At 42.4% G+C, this 18,714-nt stretch overlaps 3 protein-coding genes across 3 annotated transcripts; 2 read left to right on the top strand and 1 right to left on the bottom strand.

Annotated features, from left to right (window-relative positions):
- Positions 1-474: 474 nt before the first annotated feature.
- On the bottom strand, positions 475-7,084 carry phf23b (PHD finger protein 23b). Its single transcript, XM_088418181.1, has 5 exons — positions 6,602-7,084; positions 4,044-4,075; positions 3,887-3,979; positions 1,552-2,074; positions 475-1,477 (listed from the first exon to the last, which is right to left on the bottom strand). The coding sequence occupies exons 1-5, from the start codon at positions 6,627-6,629 to the stop codon at positions 1,281-1,283; spliced, it is 873 nt and encodes a 290-aa protein (XP_088274307.1). The 5' UTR covers positions 6,630-7,084; the 3' UTR covers positions 475-1,280.
- On the top strand, positions 6,559-9,667 carry elp5 (elongator acetyltransferase complex subunit 5). The gene is made up of 8 exons (XM_088418170.1): positions 6,559-7,471; positions 7,752-7,812; positions 7,880-7,960; positions 8,030-8,241; positions 8,309-8,478; positions 8,545-8,625; positions 9,262-9,362; positions 9,443-9,667. Exons 1-8 carry the CDS (start codon positions 7,405-7,407, stop codon positions 9,543-9,545), a joined length of 876 nt encoding a protein of 291 aa, XP_088274296.1. The 5' UTR covers positions 6,559-7,404; the 3' UTR covers positions 9,546-9,667.
- Positions 9,668-10,692: 1,025 nt separating this feature from the next.
- LOC148428720 (CTD nuclear envelope phosphatase 1A) lies at positions 10,693-17,708 on the top strand. The gene is made up of 8 exons (XM_088419907.1): positions 10,693-11,236; positions 12,455-12,521; positions 12,606-12,724; positions 14,229-14,300; positions 14,365-14,481; positions 15,565-15,676; positions 16,703-16,787; positions 17,210-17,708. The coding sequence occupies exons 1-8, from the start codon at positions 11,132-11,134 to the stop codon at positions 17,268-17,270; spliced, it is 738 nt and encodes a 245-aa protein (XP_088276033.1). The 5' UTR covers positions 10,693-11,131; the 3' UTR covers positions 17,271-17,708.
- The last annotated feature ends 1,006 nt before the right edge of the window (positions 17,709-18,714 follow it).

Below are 18,714 nucleotides of genomic sequence, written 5' to 3'. Positions count from 1 at the left end.
AACAGTTTGAAAAAGTGACAAATATCCACCAAAGTGAAACTTTAGAATCACGTTATCATTTCGCATGCAATATTTGTGAAGAAACCAAATCTTGTGAATGACGCACAAAATATACTGGCAAAAACGAGTGAGCATCAAGTGTGCTAGCCAGATGTGTTATTGCTTTTTGCAGGGGGGAGGCGAAAGTGGCTCGCATGGATTCTCTGGGCAGCTTGCCCATGGTGACTTTGAGGAGAAATCTTTGCAAAACCAACAGAGAATGAGCGAGCGCTGGCTCGCTTTTGAAAAAACGCCCGCCTTTTTCATCTGCGCGATTAGCCCGAGCGCAACTGACAACTGGACGTTAGCGGTCTTTCCTTTTAAGTCTTCTTTTATTTCTGGTGGTTGCTGCTGACTGTCTCCCCGCGGTGGCCAATCAGAGCATTGCGTGCATTTTTTTCTTTTTCCTTAAATATACGATACACCACACTTGAATGCTATGTTCCCAAAGACTTTTATTTTCTTAAACTACAATTAAAGAAAACAGTATCGGACTGCAGAAAATATAGATTTTTGCATTGGCTTTCACATATGTACACTTGTTAAAGAGGCTTCGTACAGCCCGCCGGCCCCATCCCCTTCCCAGAACGTCAACCAAAATACGCCGAAAACACAATCTCCAGCGGGGAGGAAAACAAAATAAACAAACAAAAGGTGTGTGTTCTTTTTCGTGAGGCACAACCATGCCGAACAAATAAACCATACGATTGAGGGGCTCGTCGGTCTTTTGGAAAAAGAAAAAAAAAAAAGAAAAGGCATTGCTAAGCGCCATGATGAACACATTTCTCTCTTTTAAAAAGTGCAATGCTTCAATTGCCTTGTGTGCTACTGCCCCCCAAAAAAAGAAAAAAAAAGAAGCCTTAAATCAACTTGGTTCTTGAGAAAAAGTCAAATGTGGAATTAAGACTATCACTCCAAAAAGGGACTTATCAGATTCAAAAATTATTTATTTTGTTATTCCGTTTTTTAAAGTGATAAATGGCATCAGGGTCTGTCCTCTGACCCCCCAACCCAAAAAGGCTGCGTGAAGACGTATTTTGGGGGAAAAAAAACAAAAAAAATCAAATAAGACGACTTTCAGGAGGCCATCAAGAGAAACAAAAGCGAATCCGGACACTTGCGGGGCGCCTCGGATCCGAGGGATAAACAACGCTGATTGTCAAAAGAAACGGTCCGAGCGCAGCTAACGGGCCGGCCGTTTGGGGCAGACGGCGGAAGGGAGCGCCGCGTTTTGCGGGCCTCTAGGGGGTGTCTTTTTTGTGCGCCGAGCGCCTGGAGGTCGAGCACTTGTGGCAATAGAAGACGTCGGGGACATTGGACTTCTTGATCTTGACGCAGGACAAGTGGACCCAGATGCCGCACTGGTTGCACTCGATCATGGGCCGGCCGGCGAAGGGCTTGCCGCAGTAGCACGTGATCAGGTCCCACGAATCGTCACCTGGAAGGCAAACGCGCGTTAGCATCAGCCATTTCTGCGGCAGGGGGGCGGCCGCGGCCGGGACGGCGGCCCACCTGACTCCACCATGATGTCTTCGTCTGCGATCCACGTCTCGCCCTCGCTGGAGCTCATCTCGGCGTCGGCGGCGACCTCGCGGGGCGGCGTCTGGTCGTGGGCGGCGGGGCCCCCGCGCAGGGGCCGCCATTCGTCCGAGTCGGCGTGGGGCGGCGGCGCGACGGGCGGCGGCGAGGTCTTGAGCTTCTTGACTTTGGGCTGCTTGGAGTTCTTGCTGCGCTTAATGCGCGGCCGCTTCTCGCCCTCACTGCTGCCGCTGTCGGCCGCCGCCAGCGACAGCCGCTTGAGCTTTTTGTCCTTTTTGCGCTCGGCCTTGGCGCCGGGCACCTGGCTCTCGTACAGCGAGTCCTTCAGGCGCATCTTATCCAGCAAGGAGCCGTCGGGGCGCTGCGGGCTCTTGCCCTTGCTGGCGCGGGCTTTGTGGACGAAGGTGTGGATGGTGTGAATGTCCGGGCCGCCGCTGCCGCCGTCCGCTGACGAACTGTGGCCGGAGCTGGACGACGTCGGGGACCACGAGCTTTCCTGTGAGACGCCAAAGATGAGTTTTGTTGACCAAGCGGAGGCGTCGCCGTGTTCGCGGAAATTTCCATTACTAAAACAATACATCGAGCGAAGCTACACTTGTGCTTCCAGGGCTACCCCAACTTGCATTTGCTCTTCAATGCAACTTACCGTAATTCCCCAAACATAAGACGCATTCACCCCCCCAAAAAGAATGGCTGCGTAACAACATTTTTTTTTATTCCACTCCATTTGGGCTAGCCAGGCTTAAGCCAAGATTTGACGCACAGATGTGCATTTTTATTACATAAGGCGAATCCTTACAAACAATAGTTACCTTAATGCAGGCATGTCCCAGTCCTCGAGGGCAGCCTATCCGGCATGTTTTGGAGGTTTCTGTCCTCCTACCACACCTGATTCAAATGATCAGCTCATCAGCAAGCTCAGCGGAAACCTGACAACAATCCTGATCATTTGAATCAGCTGCATTGGATGACGGAAACATCAAAAACATGCGGGAGAGGTGGCCCTCGAGGACCGGGATTGGACACGCCTGCCTTAATGAGATGAGCAAGATGGCGGAAGTCAGTTGGCTGGTAGCAGCAAGTGCCTGTTGCAGCTAACAGCAGCTGGTGTTAGCTGAGGTTGTTACGCCATCATTTTCAATAGAAGAAACGAGCAGAATGAACCAATGTTGGGGTCCATCCTTGTTCGCACACCGGAATATTACTAAAACCGAGAGGTTATGTCCCCGTCTGATTAAGAGTGGATGGGGGAACATGAAGGAACTCCAGGAGGTACTCAAGATTTTAAAAAAAAAAAAAAAAACATGCAAAAATCCTTTCAAAATAATTATTGAATTAATTAAATGTTTCAGGAAAATAGTTAATCAAGCAAATTATATGTTCAGCCGGTTATTACATTTCATTATTTTAGAAAGCCAGATTCTTCCCATACAAAAATGGCTGGACCCAACTTGTCACGCGCCACCTCTCATTACCTGTCAACTATGTATTTTTATGAACAGATGACCCCTATGATCCCAAAAGAGGACACTTTTAAGTTTAATATTTTTGTGTGGATAAATATTTATTCATAATAAATTCTTTTCGAGAACAGGTCTGACACTTTAGGTTGATTATTTTTTGTGGTTAAATATTAATCAATATTAAGATAATGACTTCTTTTTGTGGACAGACCTCTACCGTAATCCAAAAAGGACACTTTATGTTTAATATTTTTCTGCAAACAAATAATTATTTCTAATTTCTTTTTGAGAGCAGGTCAGACATTTTTTGTTGATTGTTTTTGTGGACAAATATTTATTAATAAATAAGTTATTTCTTTCAAAGGAAAACAAATGAAGTTTGAAAGGTTCTAAGGTTTAATAAGATAAATTTCCCCCTGGGCACAATAAATTTCATCTTATCGAATAAATCAGACCCTGATGGCATGTTTTAAGTGTTTGTTTTTTTTTAACCTCAAAATGCTTTGCATTGGTTCAGGTGTACTTGGCTGAAAACATATTTCACAGGAAGTACACATCACTGAAAAAGGTTGAGAACCATTGTGTTAGAGAACAGCCAAATGTATTCAATTTGACTCATTTTTTAATCGCAGTCTCTCGGCATATACACACAATCATAAACTTGTAACATGGACGGTCTGCTACTTTGAGTATTTACGGTAACATGAACTCGAGCTGCGCCGCGAGGAAAGGGAAAAACAAACACTTTGAGCGCATTAACGTGACACTGGCGAGGCGTTCGCTGACCGCTCTACGAATCTGCTATTCTTGCGCATGATTGAAGCAACGTAAATATTGAAGCTGACCTCTTTGGGACTGGGGATGTAACCAGCATAAGCCAGGACAAAACTGCAAAACTTATTGAAGTCCTCCACGGTCCTCCTTTTCCTCTCGGGGGCCTAGACAAAAATCAACACTTAGACCAAATTCGCTTTTGCATAAAGGTGCACTCGGGCTACTTACCAAAGGTTCCGTTTTGCACGTCAAAAGCGAATCTGGAGGCAGAGAAAGATTTCGAGTTGGCATGTGAGTCTGACAAAATGCAGTCTGCTTGAAAGGAGCAACTTGAAGCAACAAATCTCAACTTGGGTTCCGGCATAAGTGTGTGTGTGTCTTTTTTTGTTTGTTATTGCTTGGCACTGCCTCTAGAGCAGTGAATCTCAAAGTGGGGTAGGCAAACCCTCGGGGGTCCGTGGCCTGACTGCAGGGGGTCCGTGAAATAATTTGGGCTATTAATAACAGATATTTGTGTTCATTTCATTTGATTTGATATTCAATTTTGAAAGTATTCATGACTCTTCAAAAAAACAATCAATTCGACCAGTTGAATATATTCTGCAAAATGAAATCTGTCAAAATGTGTTTTGTGTCTACAATTGCTTGCTAACGAGGCGATGAAGCCAGCAAAGCTAAAGAGGCATTTTATTTGATGAGGCTGTTTTTGACTTAATTATTGGCATCAACCTGGTTTGGCGGAAAGCAACACGGTGTGTTATAGAATGTGATATATATATATAATGTGTGTGTGTGGCTGAATAAAAAGGGCACTTATGTTTGGCTTAAATTGAACTTGCAACTTGGCTATTTCTCAACTAAGTTCATCTTGTCTGCTCCTTGCGGAACTTATTCTCCGATTGGCTGGGAGGTTTCAGAGCAAAATATCGTGAAGATGGCACAGGTCCGAATTTCAAAGGGTTCTCTTGAGTTATCACTGTGTTCAAAAGAACGCCATGTTTTTAACATTGTTGCTTGGTCTACAAACATAACAAAATTACAGCCTGCCATCCACTTTCCAGCGGCCAATGACATATTAACTCTTTCAATGCCAAGCGTTATCAGAAAAGGAAACCTTTAATGGGTCAGTATAGTTAGCATTTTCACACATCTTTCAAGGCCAAAAGAATATTGTGTGCTATGTCTATGTTCCTGTTGTTGTTTTATTGCTACTTTTATTGCTATTTATTCATTGCTAGATTATGGAATGTAGTCTGGGGAAGTGATCAGACTAAGTAATTCATTGAGTGGTATAATAATACTAAACATATGACAATAAAACTCTTACATTTTGAACACATCTTTGCTGTATTGCAATACATCGCAGTACACTTTTAAGACACAATACCTAGCACTAATTATTAATGACAGTTCAATTGGACTGCAAGGCTAGTTAGAAGAGAGGAAACGGTAGAATGCAAAAAAAAAATGGTGTTATGCTTGTACTAATACATTGGTTTATAGAGTGTCGAGCTGTTCTAAAACTGCAGAGATAAAAAAATTATTTAGGTGAATGAAGATGACTGTTTTTGAAAAAAAAAAGTTTATCACTCGATGTATTGTGATAAGGTCCAATTTATGAAGATACCTCATAAATGATGCTTAAGCAATGGTTTTGAAAATAGTCAACTGAGTACAGATTGCGAGATGCATCCTTCCATTTTTTTTGGGGGGGGGGGGGGGGGGGGGGGGCGTAGCCCTCAAACGAACACAATCTCCAACACACCTGATTCAAATGATCATGTTATCGGGCTTTTGCAGAGCATGCTGCTGAGCTCTTTGAATCAGGTGTGTTGGAAGACGGAATTCTCAGAAAACATACACAAGAGCGGCCTTCGTGGACCGAGTTTGGACATCCCTGATTTAGACAATTCCACAAACATGGCGGACACTTGTCAAGCAAAGATCCGTTTGCTTTCGAACTTGTAATCTTGCTTATTATGAATGATGAGCATTTGCTGAGGTTGCATTTCATCGTCGACACGTTTAGGACGTGAGCCAAGCGAACTAAGGCTAGCAGTAGCCGCTAACCGGCTTAGTGGGGGATTATTGAGCGATACCCCCCGCCCCCCCCCCCAAGAAAAATAAGAAACGGTGGGTAGTTGACAACCGGAAAATGATATCGTACGCGTCGGTTGCGCCTAATGTGTTAAGTGGAAGCCGACAAGGACGCTTGTGGGTTGGCCAGGCAACTCGTAGCATATTGGAACTAGTCCCACGGCTAAGCGGCTAGCATTGGCTAGTCCCAAACGTCAAGGATGGCAAAGTTGACTTAGCCGTAAGCAGCTAACGTGCTAATGACGTCGGAATTGGCCGGGGGGAGACTGCACGTCTCTTTTGGGGGCGCTAATTAGACTTGCGTTCGCTTGCCGTCAAGTCCAAGCGCGAGTTGAATCCGATTTGCTTGCTGGCTGCGTAGGCTAGCTCGGCGCGGTTACTCGGAGAGAGGACCGACCGCGCGCAAAAAAAAAAAAAAACGGTCAGCGCCGTCCAAAAAGAAAGAAGCTACTTCAAAGGAGGGTGCACGAAATGTCACTCTTTGATGAGCAACTTTGCGCTCGCCAGTTAAGGCAAAAAAGGCCAATTGTGACATAAGCGAGCGAACGTTAACGGCGACGTTACGTTAGCCGCCGAGCTTTCAAAAGACCCCCCCCCCCCCCCCCCCCACACACACACACACACACACACACACACACACACAAACACGACGAATTTAACGAAGCCCACATCAATGGCGCAAAACATACCTTGGTGCTCGGACATTATGTCGAGCATTGTCCCCCTCGACGAGCAGGCCTTAAAGTCCGAGAAACGGAACCAGGGAGGAGCGAAGTAGCCGCAGCGAGGCTAGCCGGAGCGGGGCCGCCGGAGCGCTGTGCCTTCCCTCAACGCGTCGGCTGGAGGACCGAGGTAAAAGCAACAGCCGTTTGTTCGAGCCGAACACTCCGTTGAAAAGAGCCCCCAGTTCACAGTGTTTTCCTCGGTCCAGGGGTGTATCCACGCTATCCACACCAGCGAGAAAAGGCGTTTTTTTCTGGCGCACTAAACCTCCGTGTCGCCACCGGCTGGAAGAACATCGTAACGCCCAAGCCGGTGGCACTTGAAGCGCGCGCGGAAATTGTCCGATGTAGAACTAAATTTTTGGATGTAAGTCCGTGTCGTAGCTCTGGTAGCCTGGGAAGACGACAGGGAGGATTCCCCCACAAGTCTACGCGCGGCAGAAACTCGCCGAGTAGTACGGCGGAATGGGTTGCCTTAGAGAACTATGGGCAATGAAGTTTAGATGAGTGACGAAACAACGCTAACTGAGCGTATTCAAACTACATTTCCCATAAGGCGCTGGGGACTAACAGCCCGTCCCCGCCGTCGCTGGGATTTCGCCAGTCTACGCAATGTAATATTTCTGACCAGACAAGGCGATGTATTTCAAAGTGTGAGCTGATACACCTAAGGAGCTCACATTAAGAACGTGGCGAAAGCCGAGCTGCAGCTTTGAGCAATTTCGTGTTATGAATACCACAGTCGTCGGCGTGTGCTAATTAGCTTTAGCATGTGTAGCACCATGTTGGATGCCTTGCTTCAAGGAATAGACCCCGGAGGATTTCTTCTCATACAAGGTACCCGGGTCTTACACATGCCTTACGGCGGTGGTGTCAAACTCCAGTCGTCGAGGCCCCGGATCCTGCATGGTTTTGGGCTTTCTCTCTCCTACACACCCGAGTTAAATGATTAGCTCATCCACAACTTCTGCGGGAATTTGATGTGAATTCTGGTCATTGGAAGCAGGTGTGTTGGAAGACGGAATAATCAAAAGCACGCAGTATACTGGCTCCCGAGAACTGGAATTTGACACATATACCCTACGAAAGGACTAACGAAAGCTCTGCTTAATCAAAGATTCCTGTACTTGTTCGGGACGCCGACTTCTATGGAGCTTCATCAAAGCAGCATTGAACAGGTTGTCAACATGGCCTTGGGGATGTCCTAATGACTGTTGGGAGATAGATACATGCTGTGAATTTTAGGACAGAAGCAGTCCACATCGTCAGCTTTGAAGTCAGCGAGGATGAGCTGAAAAATGTCTTGAGGGGCTCACCCTTGGAAAGGTACGTGAAGCAACCTTTGCGGTTGTCCATGGTTCCTAGTGAGAACCATTTTTGCGGCTTCCGTTTCAGACTCCACTTTCACGACGCTTTCAGCAACCCTTTGGGTTGGGGCGGCCGGTCCGCCTTCACTGTGGACCACTTCTGCGTGGAAAGAGTCACGCAGCTCGTCAAGCGGTCCTCACAAGTGAAGACGGCCGTTTTGGTCATCGACTCGCTCTCATGGATCCTGAGACACGTGGGCCCGTCTGCGGTCTGCAAAACTCTCCAGCAGCTTAAAAACGGTGAAGAGATAGATAAGAGCCGAGGTCAAAACTGCGCAAACTGTCGGTAATTGGTTTTGTGCATCAGGGGGATCTGTGGGAAACGTCATCGCTCTGCTCCATTCCGACATGCACCCGCGGGGTACGGTGGGCAGCCTGTGCCACTTGGCCACTTCAGTCATCGGTGTCGCGGCTGGACCGGATGGAGAGCAAGCAAAGATAACCAAACGCTTCAAGTCGGGAAAGGTTTTGCAGGAGGTAAGTATAAAATATTTGATGACAAAATATTTGGAAAAAAACTCCAAAATATTTGGTGGTGTGCAGGAGGAGCTGTTTTCCATCAATGATGACCTGACGGTGGTTGGACAGAGCAAGCCCAGCCGGGCTGAGTTACAAGATCCAAAGGTACTATGGAACTTTTTTCGTTTGTTTGTTTTTTGTTTTTGTGAATCAATGGATGACACTCATGGCCAGCCCTCTTAATATTATTATATTATATTAGAATAGTACAACTCCTATATGATATTTGAAACTTCCTAATATATACGTACATTGCTAGCTGTCAATTGAGACCCAAAATTGGAATAAATTGGGTTTGAAATGACCGAAAATGACATTTTGACTGCTAATTGATTAACATTTGTTGAAAAATAAATAAATAATGTGCTTGGTTCTCAGTAGGCTTGATTTTTTTTTTTTTTCCATTGGTTTGCACTCAGCAAGTAAGTTAGCTATGTTGCCCAGTGTGCCAAGTTTTTGCCATGTTTTGGGTCAATTTCTTTAAATTATTATTGACTTTATTTTAGTTTATTATTATTTGTAAGTATCAAGCCTTGAAGCCTCGTTTATAAACTGCTTTTTAAAAAGAAAGGCAATATGTTTGACTAAATATGATGAATAATCGTGATTAACAATCGTGATTTCAATATTGACCAAAATAATCGTTCGATAATTCAAATCGGCTGGCGCTAGACTTTGCCTTTTCGGCTAACGCTTGGCATTGAAAGAATTAATAACCGGTTCCGTTTGGGCTTGTTGCAGGCGGACCCAGCAGCAGATTTGACCTTCAACCTCCACTTGTCTGATAGCCAACGCCGGGCCAAGGAGAAACTCGCGCTACCTTTTGTTTTCAGCCGAGAGAAGTACAAGACACTCTGGCGATTTTCTTTTTCACTTTGATTATTCTGTGCATCGATTTTTTTTTTTTTTTTTGGTCTGGTAGGAAAGAGTCTCTTCTCAACATGGGTTCTGGGAGAATCGTGTACGAGCCCGACGTGAACGACGACTACGATGAGGAGGATCCAGATGACGATCTTGACGTGTGATCGCCTCGTTTGCAAACTTTGTGTGGCACATCGTTACACTCACTCGGAAATATGTGTGCACATTGATGTCACTGATGTGTGGCGTCTGAAAAAGAATAAATAGAATTTGACTGTTCTAAAAATTTGCTTCAGTTTTTTTTCAGTCATTGTTAATATATATGCCATACTTTTATTTGAACAAACATTGCCCAAGTAAGTATCACAATACACCATTGCTGTTTTGCAATATATCGCAGTACACGTTTAAGGCACAAGATTCAAATTTTATTGTCATATGCATAGTAATCCTACAATTACGATTCCGCAATCGAGTAAATGATAAAGTAGGCAATAAAACAAAAACAGCAATTGAGCAAAAAAAGGCCATAATATTGAAGCACTAACAAATGAATACACTTACATTCTGAGCATATTATGGAGAAGAGAAAATGTATACATATGAGGATGATAATGCAAAATAGCATGTATTTAGCGGCTTTCCTGCACTGTGCAGGATTTGTAAGGTTCAATACCCAGCACTAATATGGCAGCCCACTTGCGATTATTTTAAACTGTATTGATTAATTTTATATTATTTTTTTATTTTATGTATTTATTGATGTACTGTATTTATCCATTTATCTCTTATGTATTTGTATTTTTTCTTTTTATTGTTTCTATGCCTCGTTTTTAGTTCTTATGTAGTCGTTTTTTCTTTTTTGTAAACAAAACAGAAACCCCGAATAAATACGTTTAGAAAAAAAGGGGGGGGGCTGGCCACCATTGAGCTCCGCCCATGAGTCAAGCTGTGACTAAATTTAGACCAACTCATGAGTTAGTTGTTCACAAGAGAAAGTTTTTTATAAATCGCATGATGTCCTAGTCCAAGGATTCCATTGAATGAATAAACTACAGCAGACAGGCCTTGGATAAACTTCATTTTGGTCCAGCACAGTATTATTTTCGTGACGTTTAGTTTGGTGCTCTGGGATTTTTTTCCTACGATAAATATCATTTGTCCGAACACATTAAAAGGGGGCAAGATAATGGAGTGAAACGACGAATACGAATCAAAAAGGTGACCGCATCGTGGTCCACGTCTGTTTATTTTCCTTCCACGTGGACGTGCCGTGCGCGACCCCGAGATTTCCCTTACGGAAGTGACGTCACGTCGCCAATGGCGGCTCGCAGTTTCATTCCGGATTTCCAGTGGACTACAAACTGATTTTAGCGCCTCAAGTTGGGCTCCGGAGGAGTTTTCTTTCCCCCCCGGACGACTCGCGCGGCGAAGCCGAACCGAGACAGCCTTCGCGAACGAGACGGCCAGCGGCCGATCGACTAACTTAGGAGCCGGGTTCAAGGTGGTCACCCTTGTCGAGCGAGCTAGCGGGGAGCTAACGCCGCTTAGCTCGACGAGGTCCTAAACTGCAAGCTCCGAGCCTACTATGCCAATCGGCCCCGTCGAACTCTCCGTCCCCGAGCCGCAAGCGTGCACGTCGAGCTAGGCGCGAGACCTCCGCCAGGGAAACGCTCGCTCGGTTGGCGGCTAATGCCGACTGTCAGACGCGCTTGTTCCGCCGACCGCTGACTTGACGTGGGCCGTCAACATGCTCAAGACCCGCCAGTGTTTACTGGGCATCCGCACGTTCCTCGGCGTCACCTCCCGAATATGGGGCTTCTTCATGTACATCCTCAGGAAGCACCTGCGCACGGTGAGGCACACCTGAACACGACGACTTGACTCCGCGGGTTCTTTTTCCCACCTGAGTAGTTTTCCCCATGTTCGACTAGTTCTCCCGCTTGCAATTCGTATTCCGTGTCGTTGTGCAGTACAAAAAGTGGCTGTTGTGTGTTTGGAGGCTAAATATCTTTGGAAAGTTACCTCCCAAACAAATGGACGTTTTCCACTTCTTGTTCCGCGGCCCAGTTGCTTCGCTTACTCAAATTTAGAGATTAGCCAACATTTTCTTCTTGACCGGAGGTCACCAACGTGTGGCCCGCGGGTACCAGGTAGCCCCCAAAGACCTCATCGCTAGCTCGCAAACCAGCTCTAAAAATAGATTATGCCCGATTATGGCCAAAATAATAATCACGATTATTTTGGTCAATATTGAAGTCAAGATTATGCATCATGTCTGGTCAAACATGCCTATCTATTGCCCTTTTTTAACAAGCAGTATTTAACCAAGGATTGATGCTTGCAAATAATAATAAACGAAAATAAATAAGTGAAGTAAATAATAATGATAAAAAGTTGACCCAAGACATGGCAAAAACTTGCCTTTTTTTTTTTTTTTACAAGCGGTGCTTAAACAAGGCTTCAAGACTTGGTACTTACAAATAATAAACTCAAATAAATAAAGTCAACAATAATTAATGGCAAAAACTTGGCACACAGAGCAACACAGCTAACTTGCTGTAATGGAAAAAAAATGATGAGAACCAAGGACGTAATTTACTTTGAAACAAATTTTCATCATCATTCAGCAGTCAAAATTTAAATTTCGTTTTTTTTCAAAACGGTTTTATTTGAATTTTTGCTCTCAACTGACAGCTAGCACTATTTATTAGGAATCAGGTGAGAAACTCAACACCATTTCACACCAGTGAATAACATATTCAGGTGAGAAAAACAGAGGCTTTTGTCATGCAAACATGTGGGAAACATTGCCCCCTGGTGGTTGGATGACAAAGTTCTTGATTTGACATGTATAACCGTCTTTTTAAATGTTAATAGTTTAAGTAATCGTGGCAGCTAATATCGTGATGGCGATTAAAATCCGATCAATTCTGCAGTCCTAATATGAACTGAATATATCCCGCGGGCCGCTAAAATGTGGATAAAATGCCCCTCCCCCCATCATTGTTAAGACATCTCTGTCCTAGACTGCAGCGTCTTTTCCTGACGCCTGTGCCTTTTGGTTTCGCAGATCATCCAGTATCAAACGGTGCGATATGACACCTTGCCGCTGTCGCCCATCTCCCGCAACAGACTGAGTGAGTGTGCGCTCGGCTAACGGCCGGCCAAAATGTAAAATGCGTAAAAATGTAACGGCGGTCGCGCCTTGTCTCGTGCCCCAGACACAGTCAAGAGGAAGATTCTTGTGCTGGACCTGGACGAGACCCTGATCCACTCTCATCACGACGGGGTCCTGAGGCCCACGGTCAGACCGGGGACGCCGCCCGACTTCATCCTCAAAGTAAGTGCATGTGCTCATCAGTGGTTTTCAGAAAAGTACCCCTAATATGCGGCCCAAAAAACCAACTAATTTTGGGGTCAAATTCAACGCTTTGGCAACAATGTCAAAACTTAAACAAAACAGAATGAATCTCATCTTTCGAAACGTGTGTTCATATCTGTAAATTATATAGTTGTTGCTGGTTCGTGTCTTTAAGATTTCCCACAATGTGAATGGTCATTAAACGCAGCGCCAGTGTAACCTTAGGGTGAATGCCACTCGAAGCAGTTGTTTACCCTTCTCATGACAATTTTATATACTGTATGCACACACGCGCACACACACACACACAAAGCTAACGTCAAGCAGCGTCATGTTGCGATCATTTCTGCAGTGCGGAAATATTTTCTTGTGGAAAGTGGAGAAAGTGCAATGAGACCCAAAGACGAAGTTTTATGTGTTTTAAGAGCCCCGGCACTTAGTTATTTAAAAAAAAAAAAAAAAAAAAAGTGTTTGGCCAAAGGTGGGTTTAAAAATGGCTGGTTGTCAATAAATGAAAAGTAATCAATTAGTTTAGTGAGGTTTGAGAATAACTGATTACTTGTACACAACATTACTTTGACTGTTAATTAAAATTGATCATAATTTAATTACCAAAGTACTTAAGTAATCAGAAAAGTAATAGTTTACTTTGTACTTAGTTTCCAAAAGTAATCGATTATTTTTATTACTTAAAGTAATTGGTTACCTAAAGTAACTAATTTGGGACTTAATTATATTCAATCAAAAATCGATTTCGGTACCATAGTACTACGGTGGTCACCAAAGTATTGATTACTTTGCAGCTAGTTACTGAGAGTAACTGATAACTTTAATACCTAATTACCTAAAATAATTAATAACTTTTGTATTTCTCTGTATGTCACATAGTTTATCGCTAAAATACGTAAAGCAATCGATTGACACTTTATTAGAATTGATCAAAAATCGATTAGGTACTATAATAATCACTGAAGTAATTGATTATTATTGTATATAGTTCCTGCAATAAGCGAATACTTCAGTACCCAATTATCGAGACTAAGTGATTACTTGAATTCTTAATGTTTTTTTTATATCAGCCATATTGAGTCTACTCTTTAGCCAGAAGCTGAAACGTTCTTGAAAAAACAAAATAGATTGAGTGTCTGGACTCTTAAAAAACTTAAAAATATGTCTTTCGAATTGAATGAGCTTAAAAATAATAATAATAATAAGATGTACATTTTTCTTCCACAATACATTATTGAGGTATCGAATCTGAACTTGGTAGGTGGTTGGGACTGCACGCTCCAATCATTTTGCTCTTAATTTGAAAAGAAAATATACTTCACCTGTCACAGCAATAAAACTCTTTTATTATATCTGCAGAAACCTCATTGAAGTCTTAAAGCGCCTTCACGCGCTCCCCTTTTGAGAAGCGTTTCATCGCTGTCGACACGCATTTGTCTCGCCTTGACTGACTTTGTTTTGTTGCTTTGCGCAGGTGGTTATTGACAAGCATCCGGTGCGGTTCTTTGTTCATAAAAGGCCACACGTGGACTTCTTTTTAGAAGTGGTAAGTGTTGCATCCGACCGGCGCCGCGGGCGGACCGGGGCTAACACGTAACGCTAACACGCAGGTGAGCCAGTGGTACGAGTTGGTGGTGTTCACGGCAAGCATGGAGATCTACGGCTCGGCCGTGGCCGACAAGTTGGACAACAACAGGAACATACTCAGACGCAGATACTACAGACAGGTAGCGCGCAAAAGCGGACAAGGTCAGGGGTGTCGTACTCCTTTTTATCATGGGCCACATTGTAGTGAGAGTTTCTGTAGGAGAGCCGTTATGATTTTAAAGTAGGGCTGCCCAATTTTAATCACGATCACGATATTGGCTGCCACGATGAATTCAGCTGATCCTTGGCGATATTAACATTTAAAAAGCTGCCTACCTTACATGTCAGATAAAGCACTTTGTCATATGCCACCAGGGGGCATTGTTTCTCACATGTTTACATGACAAACGCCTCTGCTTTTCTCACTTTAATATATAACCAGGGTATAATGGCATTGAGTATATACATATATATGTATATATATATATATATATATATATATATATATATATATATATATATATATATATATATATGTTTACATATATATATATATCTATATCTATATATATCTATATATAGATATATGTTTACATATATCTATATATATATATATCTATATATCTATATATATATATATATATATATATATATATATATATATAAGAATAACATTTTGACTGCTTGATTAAAATAGCTTAAAAGTAAATGTGCTTGGTTGTAAGTACGCTTAATTTTTTTAATTGTTTTGCAAGTAAGTTTGTTCTGTTGCCCGGTGTGCCAAGTTTTCGCTATGTCTTGGGTGAATTTGTTTTGATTATTATTCGCTTTATTTATTTGAGTTTATTGTTATTATTATTTGTAAGTATCAAGCCTTGAACTGTTGTTTATACAGGTATACTGCTTGTTTAAAATAAAGGGCAATACATTTACATATTTGACCAAACATGATAAATAATTGTGATTTCAATAGTGACCAAAGTAATTGGTATTATTATTTTGGACATAATCGTGCAGCCAAGCTACCAGGTATTTCGTCAATATCCCAATTGAGCATTAAGCTCTTCAATGAGAACATAGCCTTAGTCAAAATCGCACGCACACAAGAACTGAAGTTCGGTAAGTTCTTGCAACACCCCCCTCCCAATATTGGGTTGAAATTTGCATTTAATGTGTTTTTCTGAAGGCATTTGACATTTTGCTTTTTGTGTTTCTCGTGGCAGCATTGCACATTGGATCTGGGTAGTTATATCAAAGACCTGTCGGTGGTCCACGACGACCTGTCCAGCATCGTCATCCTGGACAATTCGCCTGGTGCTTATCGAAGCCATCCGGGTAAGCAAAGCGTTCGATTGGCAGAAGTGGGCACTTTGTCAGCACTTACGGACTGTGCGTCAGTCCGTGGCTGACGGACGTCCGTTTTACCGACTGTCCACAACTCTTAGCTCCTTTTTGACAGCGTTTTTACAGGTTATAGGGTAGTCTAAAACAGAACTTTTTTTTTTATCGCAAAGCGCCTAAAAGAAATGACACCAATTTATTGCAATTACACTTCACGTTATAAATATGACTATAAATAAGATTATCGATCATAATTGTATAAGTATACCTAAAACTATCATTTTTAATAGGAACAAAAAAAGCAATATAAATCTGCTTTAAACAACTGTACATTTGTTTAAGTGTTCATACAGGTTACACATTAGTCTGAAAGTGTTTTTTTGCTGAAATTCAACCTCAACAATGCTTTGTTTCACTTGTAGTGTGTGTGACTGATGAAATTTAGACAAATGTTAATGAAGTTGTCTTCTCCAGTTGTAGGGCAGGCAGTTAGTTATAAATGTGAACCCACATCCACCAATTGAGTGTCATGTAAAGTATGATAATGCCATCTAGTGAAAAAGATTGTGAATTGCACTCTCTTACCCTGCATTCCTCAAATGTGGGATAATAAACACGATGGTGTATTAAAGCCTAGGGTTAAACACACTTAACTGGCTTTGTTTTCTGTTTACACTTATATTACAGTGTTGTGTTTCAATTGCAGTGTAACTATCGAACCACAGACATGGTGTTAACATTTAAGTGTAAGTACTAACGTTAAAAAAAAAAAAAAGAGTGCTGAGAGAAGGCAAATGTTGCCCTCTTGTGGCGGCGGAAGGTTGGGCAAAAATACACTGACGGAATAAGGATTACAATTTCGTATGGCTTGAAAAAATGACAGACCGACGATGACTGAAAAGGGGTGGGACTCTGACGAATGACTGACCAGCAAAAAAATGTAAGTTGCCCACCTCTGCCAGTTGGTCCTCAAATTTCAGAATGCAAGTGTCAAAGGAAGCACGTTCTTGTCCTTTCCAGACAATGCGATACCCATCAAGTCCTGGTTCAGTGACCCCAGCGACACAGCACTTCTTAACTTGCTGCCTATGCTGGATGCATTAAGGTAAGTTCTTGCTCAAATTATTACCTTTGCGCAGCTAAAGGGGAAATCAAGTCCAACATTTGCTTCACATTAATACGCTATGCGTTTTCACAAAATCAGGCCCATTTTGGCCAAAATAAAAATTGAGATCCACTTAATTAACTATTTCACTGCAAAGCATTATCGGAAAATGAAACCTCTATGAGATGAATTTGCCAGCTGAAAAAAAAACGCATTTGGTGTGTTGAAAAGCGATCATAATAAGGTCAGACTAGTGAAAAATTCCGGGACAGCAGAGTGGTGACTGCTGTATCGGGACACGTCCCAATACCAGTATCGGAACAACACTGATTGTAAATAACATTTTTGACTTGACTTTCCCTTTACAAATAAAAAAAGAAACTGCTGTCACAGCAGGGGGGGTTTGCTTTTTTGCGTTTTAGGTTCACCGCCGATGTGCGCTCCGTCCTCAGTCGAAACCTCCACCAACATCGGCTCTGGTGATTGTCCAATGAGAGAGATTTGCTCAAAAGACAACCCCGCCCCCCCTCTCAAATTGCTGGAGGGGAGGGTTGAGATAAACACTTTGGGGGCCAGATTTTTAGCCCTGCTGCAATCTTAAATTCTATATTCGAGCCCCACTCAACCCCAAGAAAACAATAACATGGATGGCCTTTCTCAACTTTTTTTTTTTTTTTTTTGCATTTCCCTCGCCGATGGTAAGCGGAAGAGGATCCCCCAAAAGTCAACAACGCTATGTCACCTTTGAATGATTCACTGATCAAATCCACTTTTGGCCTCGGCTTTTTCTAAAGGATACAAACCCTAGTTTTTTTTTTTTAATTTTTGCTCACAAGACGTCCTTGGATATTTTTGTTTGGTTTTTGTTTGTTTGTTTTTTTTTGGGAGGTGGGGATTTTAAATAAACAAGACTGAAAATGACCAGATGAAAAGGGATGGCTTGTCCCTATCCTCTGGACTGTCGTGCTGTCTTTTCCATGTCTGTCACCATCATATAACATTTCACCCATCTGATGAAATTACCATTGCACTTGATGGGTGTCCCTTCTATTTTTTTTTCTTGCATTTGATCGAAAGTCCTCCCTTTACTGTATGGATTTGAGAGCCTTGCAAAATGCCTTGTGAACAATATGTCCAGGCTCCCAAGCCGCTTCTTTATTGGCTCTGTCTTACTAATTAAAAAAAAAAAAAAAAAAACACACTCGTGAGTATCAGTTGGAAGCACTGATGGTTTTGGTCCCTACAAGCCAAAGAGATACTGTAACACCAACAACCTTACAGCACAACATTTGTATCTCTCAAAGATAACGTGACAGGGCAAGTGCGCTAACTATACATGTGCAAACTCTCACCAAAGCTACTTGCTAGGGCATAATGCGCTCCTAACCTACTGAGAACTGTATGAAGCGGAACCAGGTGGATGCACCGTTGAATTGGACCTGCCGCCATCTAGTGGAAGGGAATTCAAATTTTCTGCTTGTTGCCTTTAGAGAAAGTTGAACAAAGACGAATGAAATGAATGAATTATCTGGATTGTTTGGGAGGCACACACTAGACTGTGTATACTGGGTACACTGTGTGTGTGTGTGTGTGTGTGTATATATATCTATATATATCTATATATATATATATATATATCTATATATATATATCTATATATATATCTATATATATATATATATATATATATATATATATATATATAATATACAAGAAATATTATGAATTATAGTTTCATGTCTTTTTTTCCAATACCAAACATTGAACTATATACATTACTGTATAGTATTGCATAATATTGCTTTCACATATGTTGCCTCATTTTAATTGAATGAATGTGATGGGAGCTCGCGGCAAGGTTGTTTTTTTTTTTTTATTTGTATTCTGATGAGGGTGTATCGTGAAAGGTTGCTCCATCAGTCAAGAA

Source organism: Hippichthys cyanospilos, chromosome 1 (genome assembly GCF_059441005.1).
Source record: "Hippichthys cyanospilos isolate Australia breed blue-spotted pipefish chromosome 1, RoL_Hcya_1.0, whole genome shotgun sequence".
NCBI classification, from domain to species: domain Eukaryota; kingdom Metazoa; phylum Chordata; class Actinopteri; order Syngnathiformes; family Syngnathidae; genus Hippichthys; species Hippichthys cyanospilos.
The sequence above is the reverse complement of the archived record's forward strand: the minus strand, read 5'-3'. Positions and strand labels throughout refer to the sequence as shown.

Bases quoted from the DNA above. Each gene is read 5' to 3' on its own strand.
- elp5 (XM_088418170.1), top strand. From the start codon at position 7,405: ATGTGTAGCACCATGTTGGATGCCTTGCTTCAAGGAATAGACCCCGGA. The intron at 8,479-8,544 runs GTAAGTATAAAA...GGTGGTGTGCAG, and splicing joins CGGGAAAGGTTTTGCAGGAG to GAGGAGCTGTTTTCCATCAA. The intron at 8,626-9,261 runs GTACTATGGAAC...GGCTTGTTGCAG, and splicing joins CTGAGTTACAAGATCCAAAG to GCGGACCCAGCAGCAGATTT.
- LOC148428720 (XM_088419907.1), top strand. From the start codon at position 11,132: ATGCTCAAGACCCGCCAGTGTTTACTGGGCATCCGCACGTTCCTCGGC. The intron at 14,482-15,564 runs GTAGCGCGCAAA...TTCTCGTGGCAG, and splicing joins GACGCAGATACTACAGACAG to CATTGCACATTGGATCTGGG. The intron at 16,788-17,209 runs GTAAGTTCTTGC...TTTGCGTTTTAG, and splicing joins CCTATGCTGGATGCATTAAG to GTTCACCGCCGATGTGCGCT.
- phf23b (XM_088418181.1), bottom strand. From the start codon at position 6,629: ATGCTCGACATAATGTCCGAGCACCAAG. The intron at 4,076-6,601 runs GTATGTTTTGCG...CTCTGCCTCCAG, and splicing joins CATAATGTCCGAGCACCAAG to ATTCGCTTTTGACGTGCAAA. The intron at 3,980-4,043 runs GTAAGTAGCCCG...ATTTTTGTCTAG, and splicing joins CGTGCAAAACGGAACCTTTG to GCCCCCGAGAGGAAAAGGAG.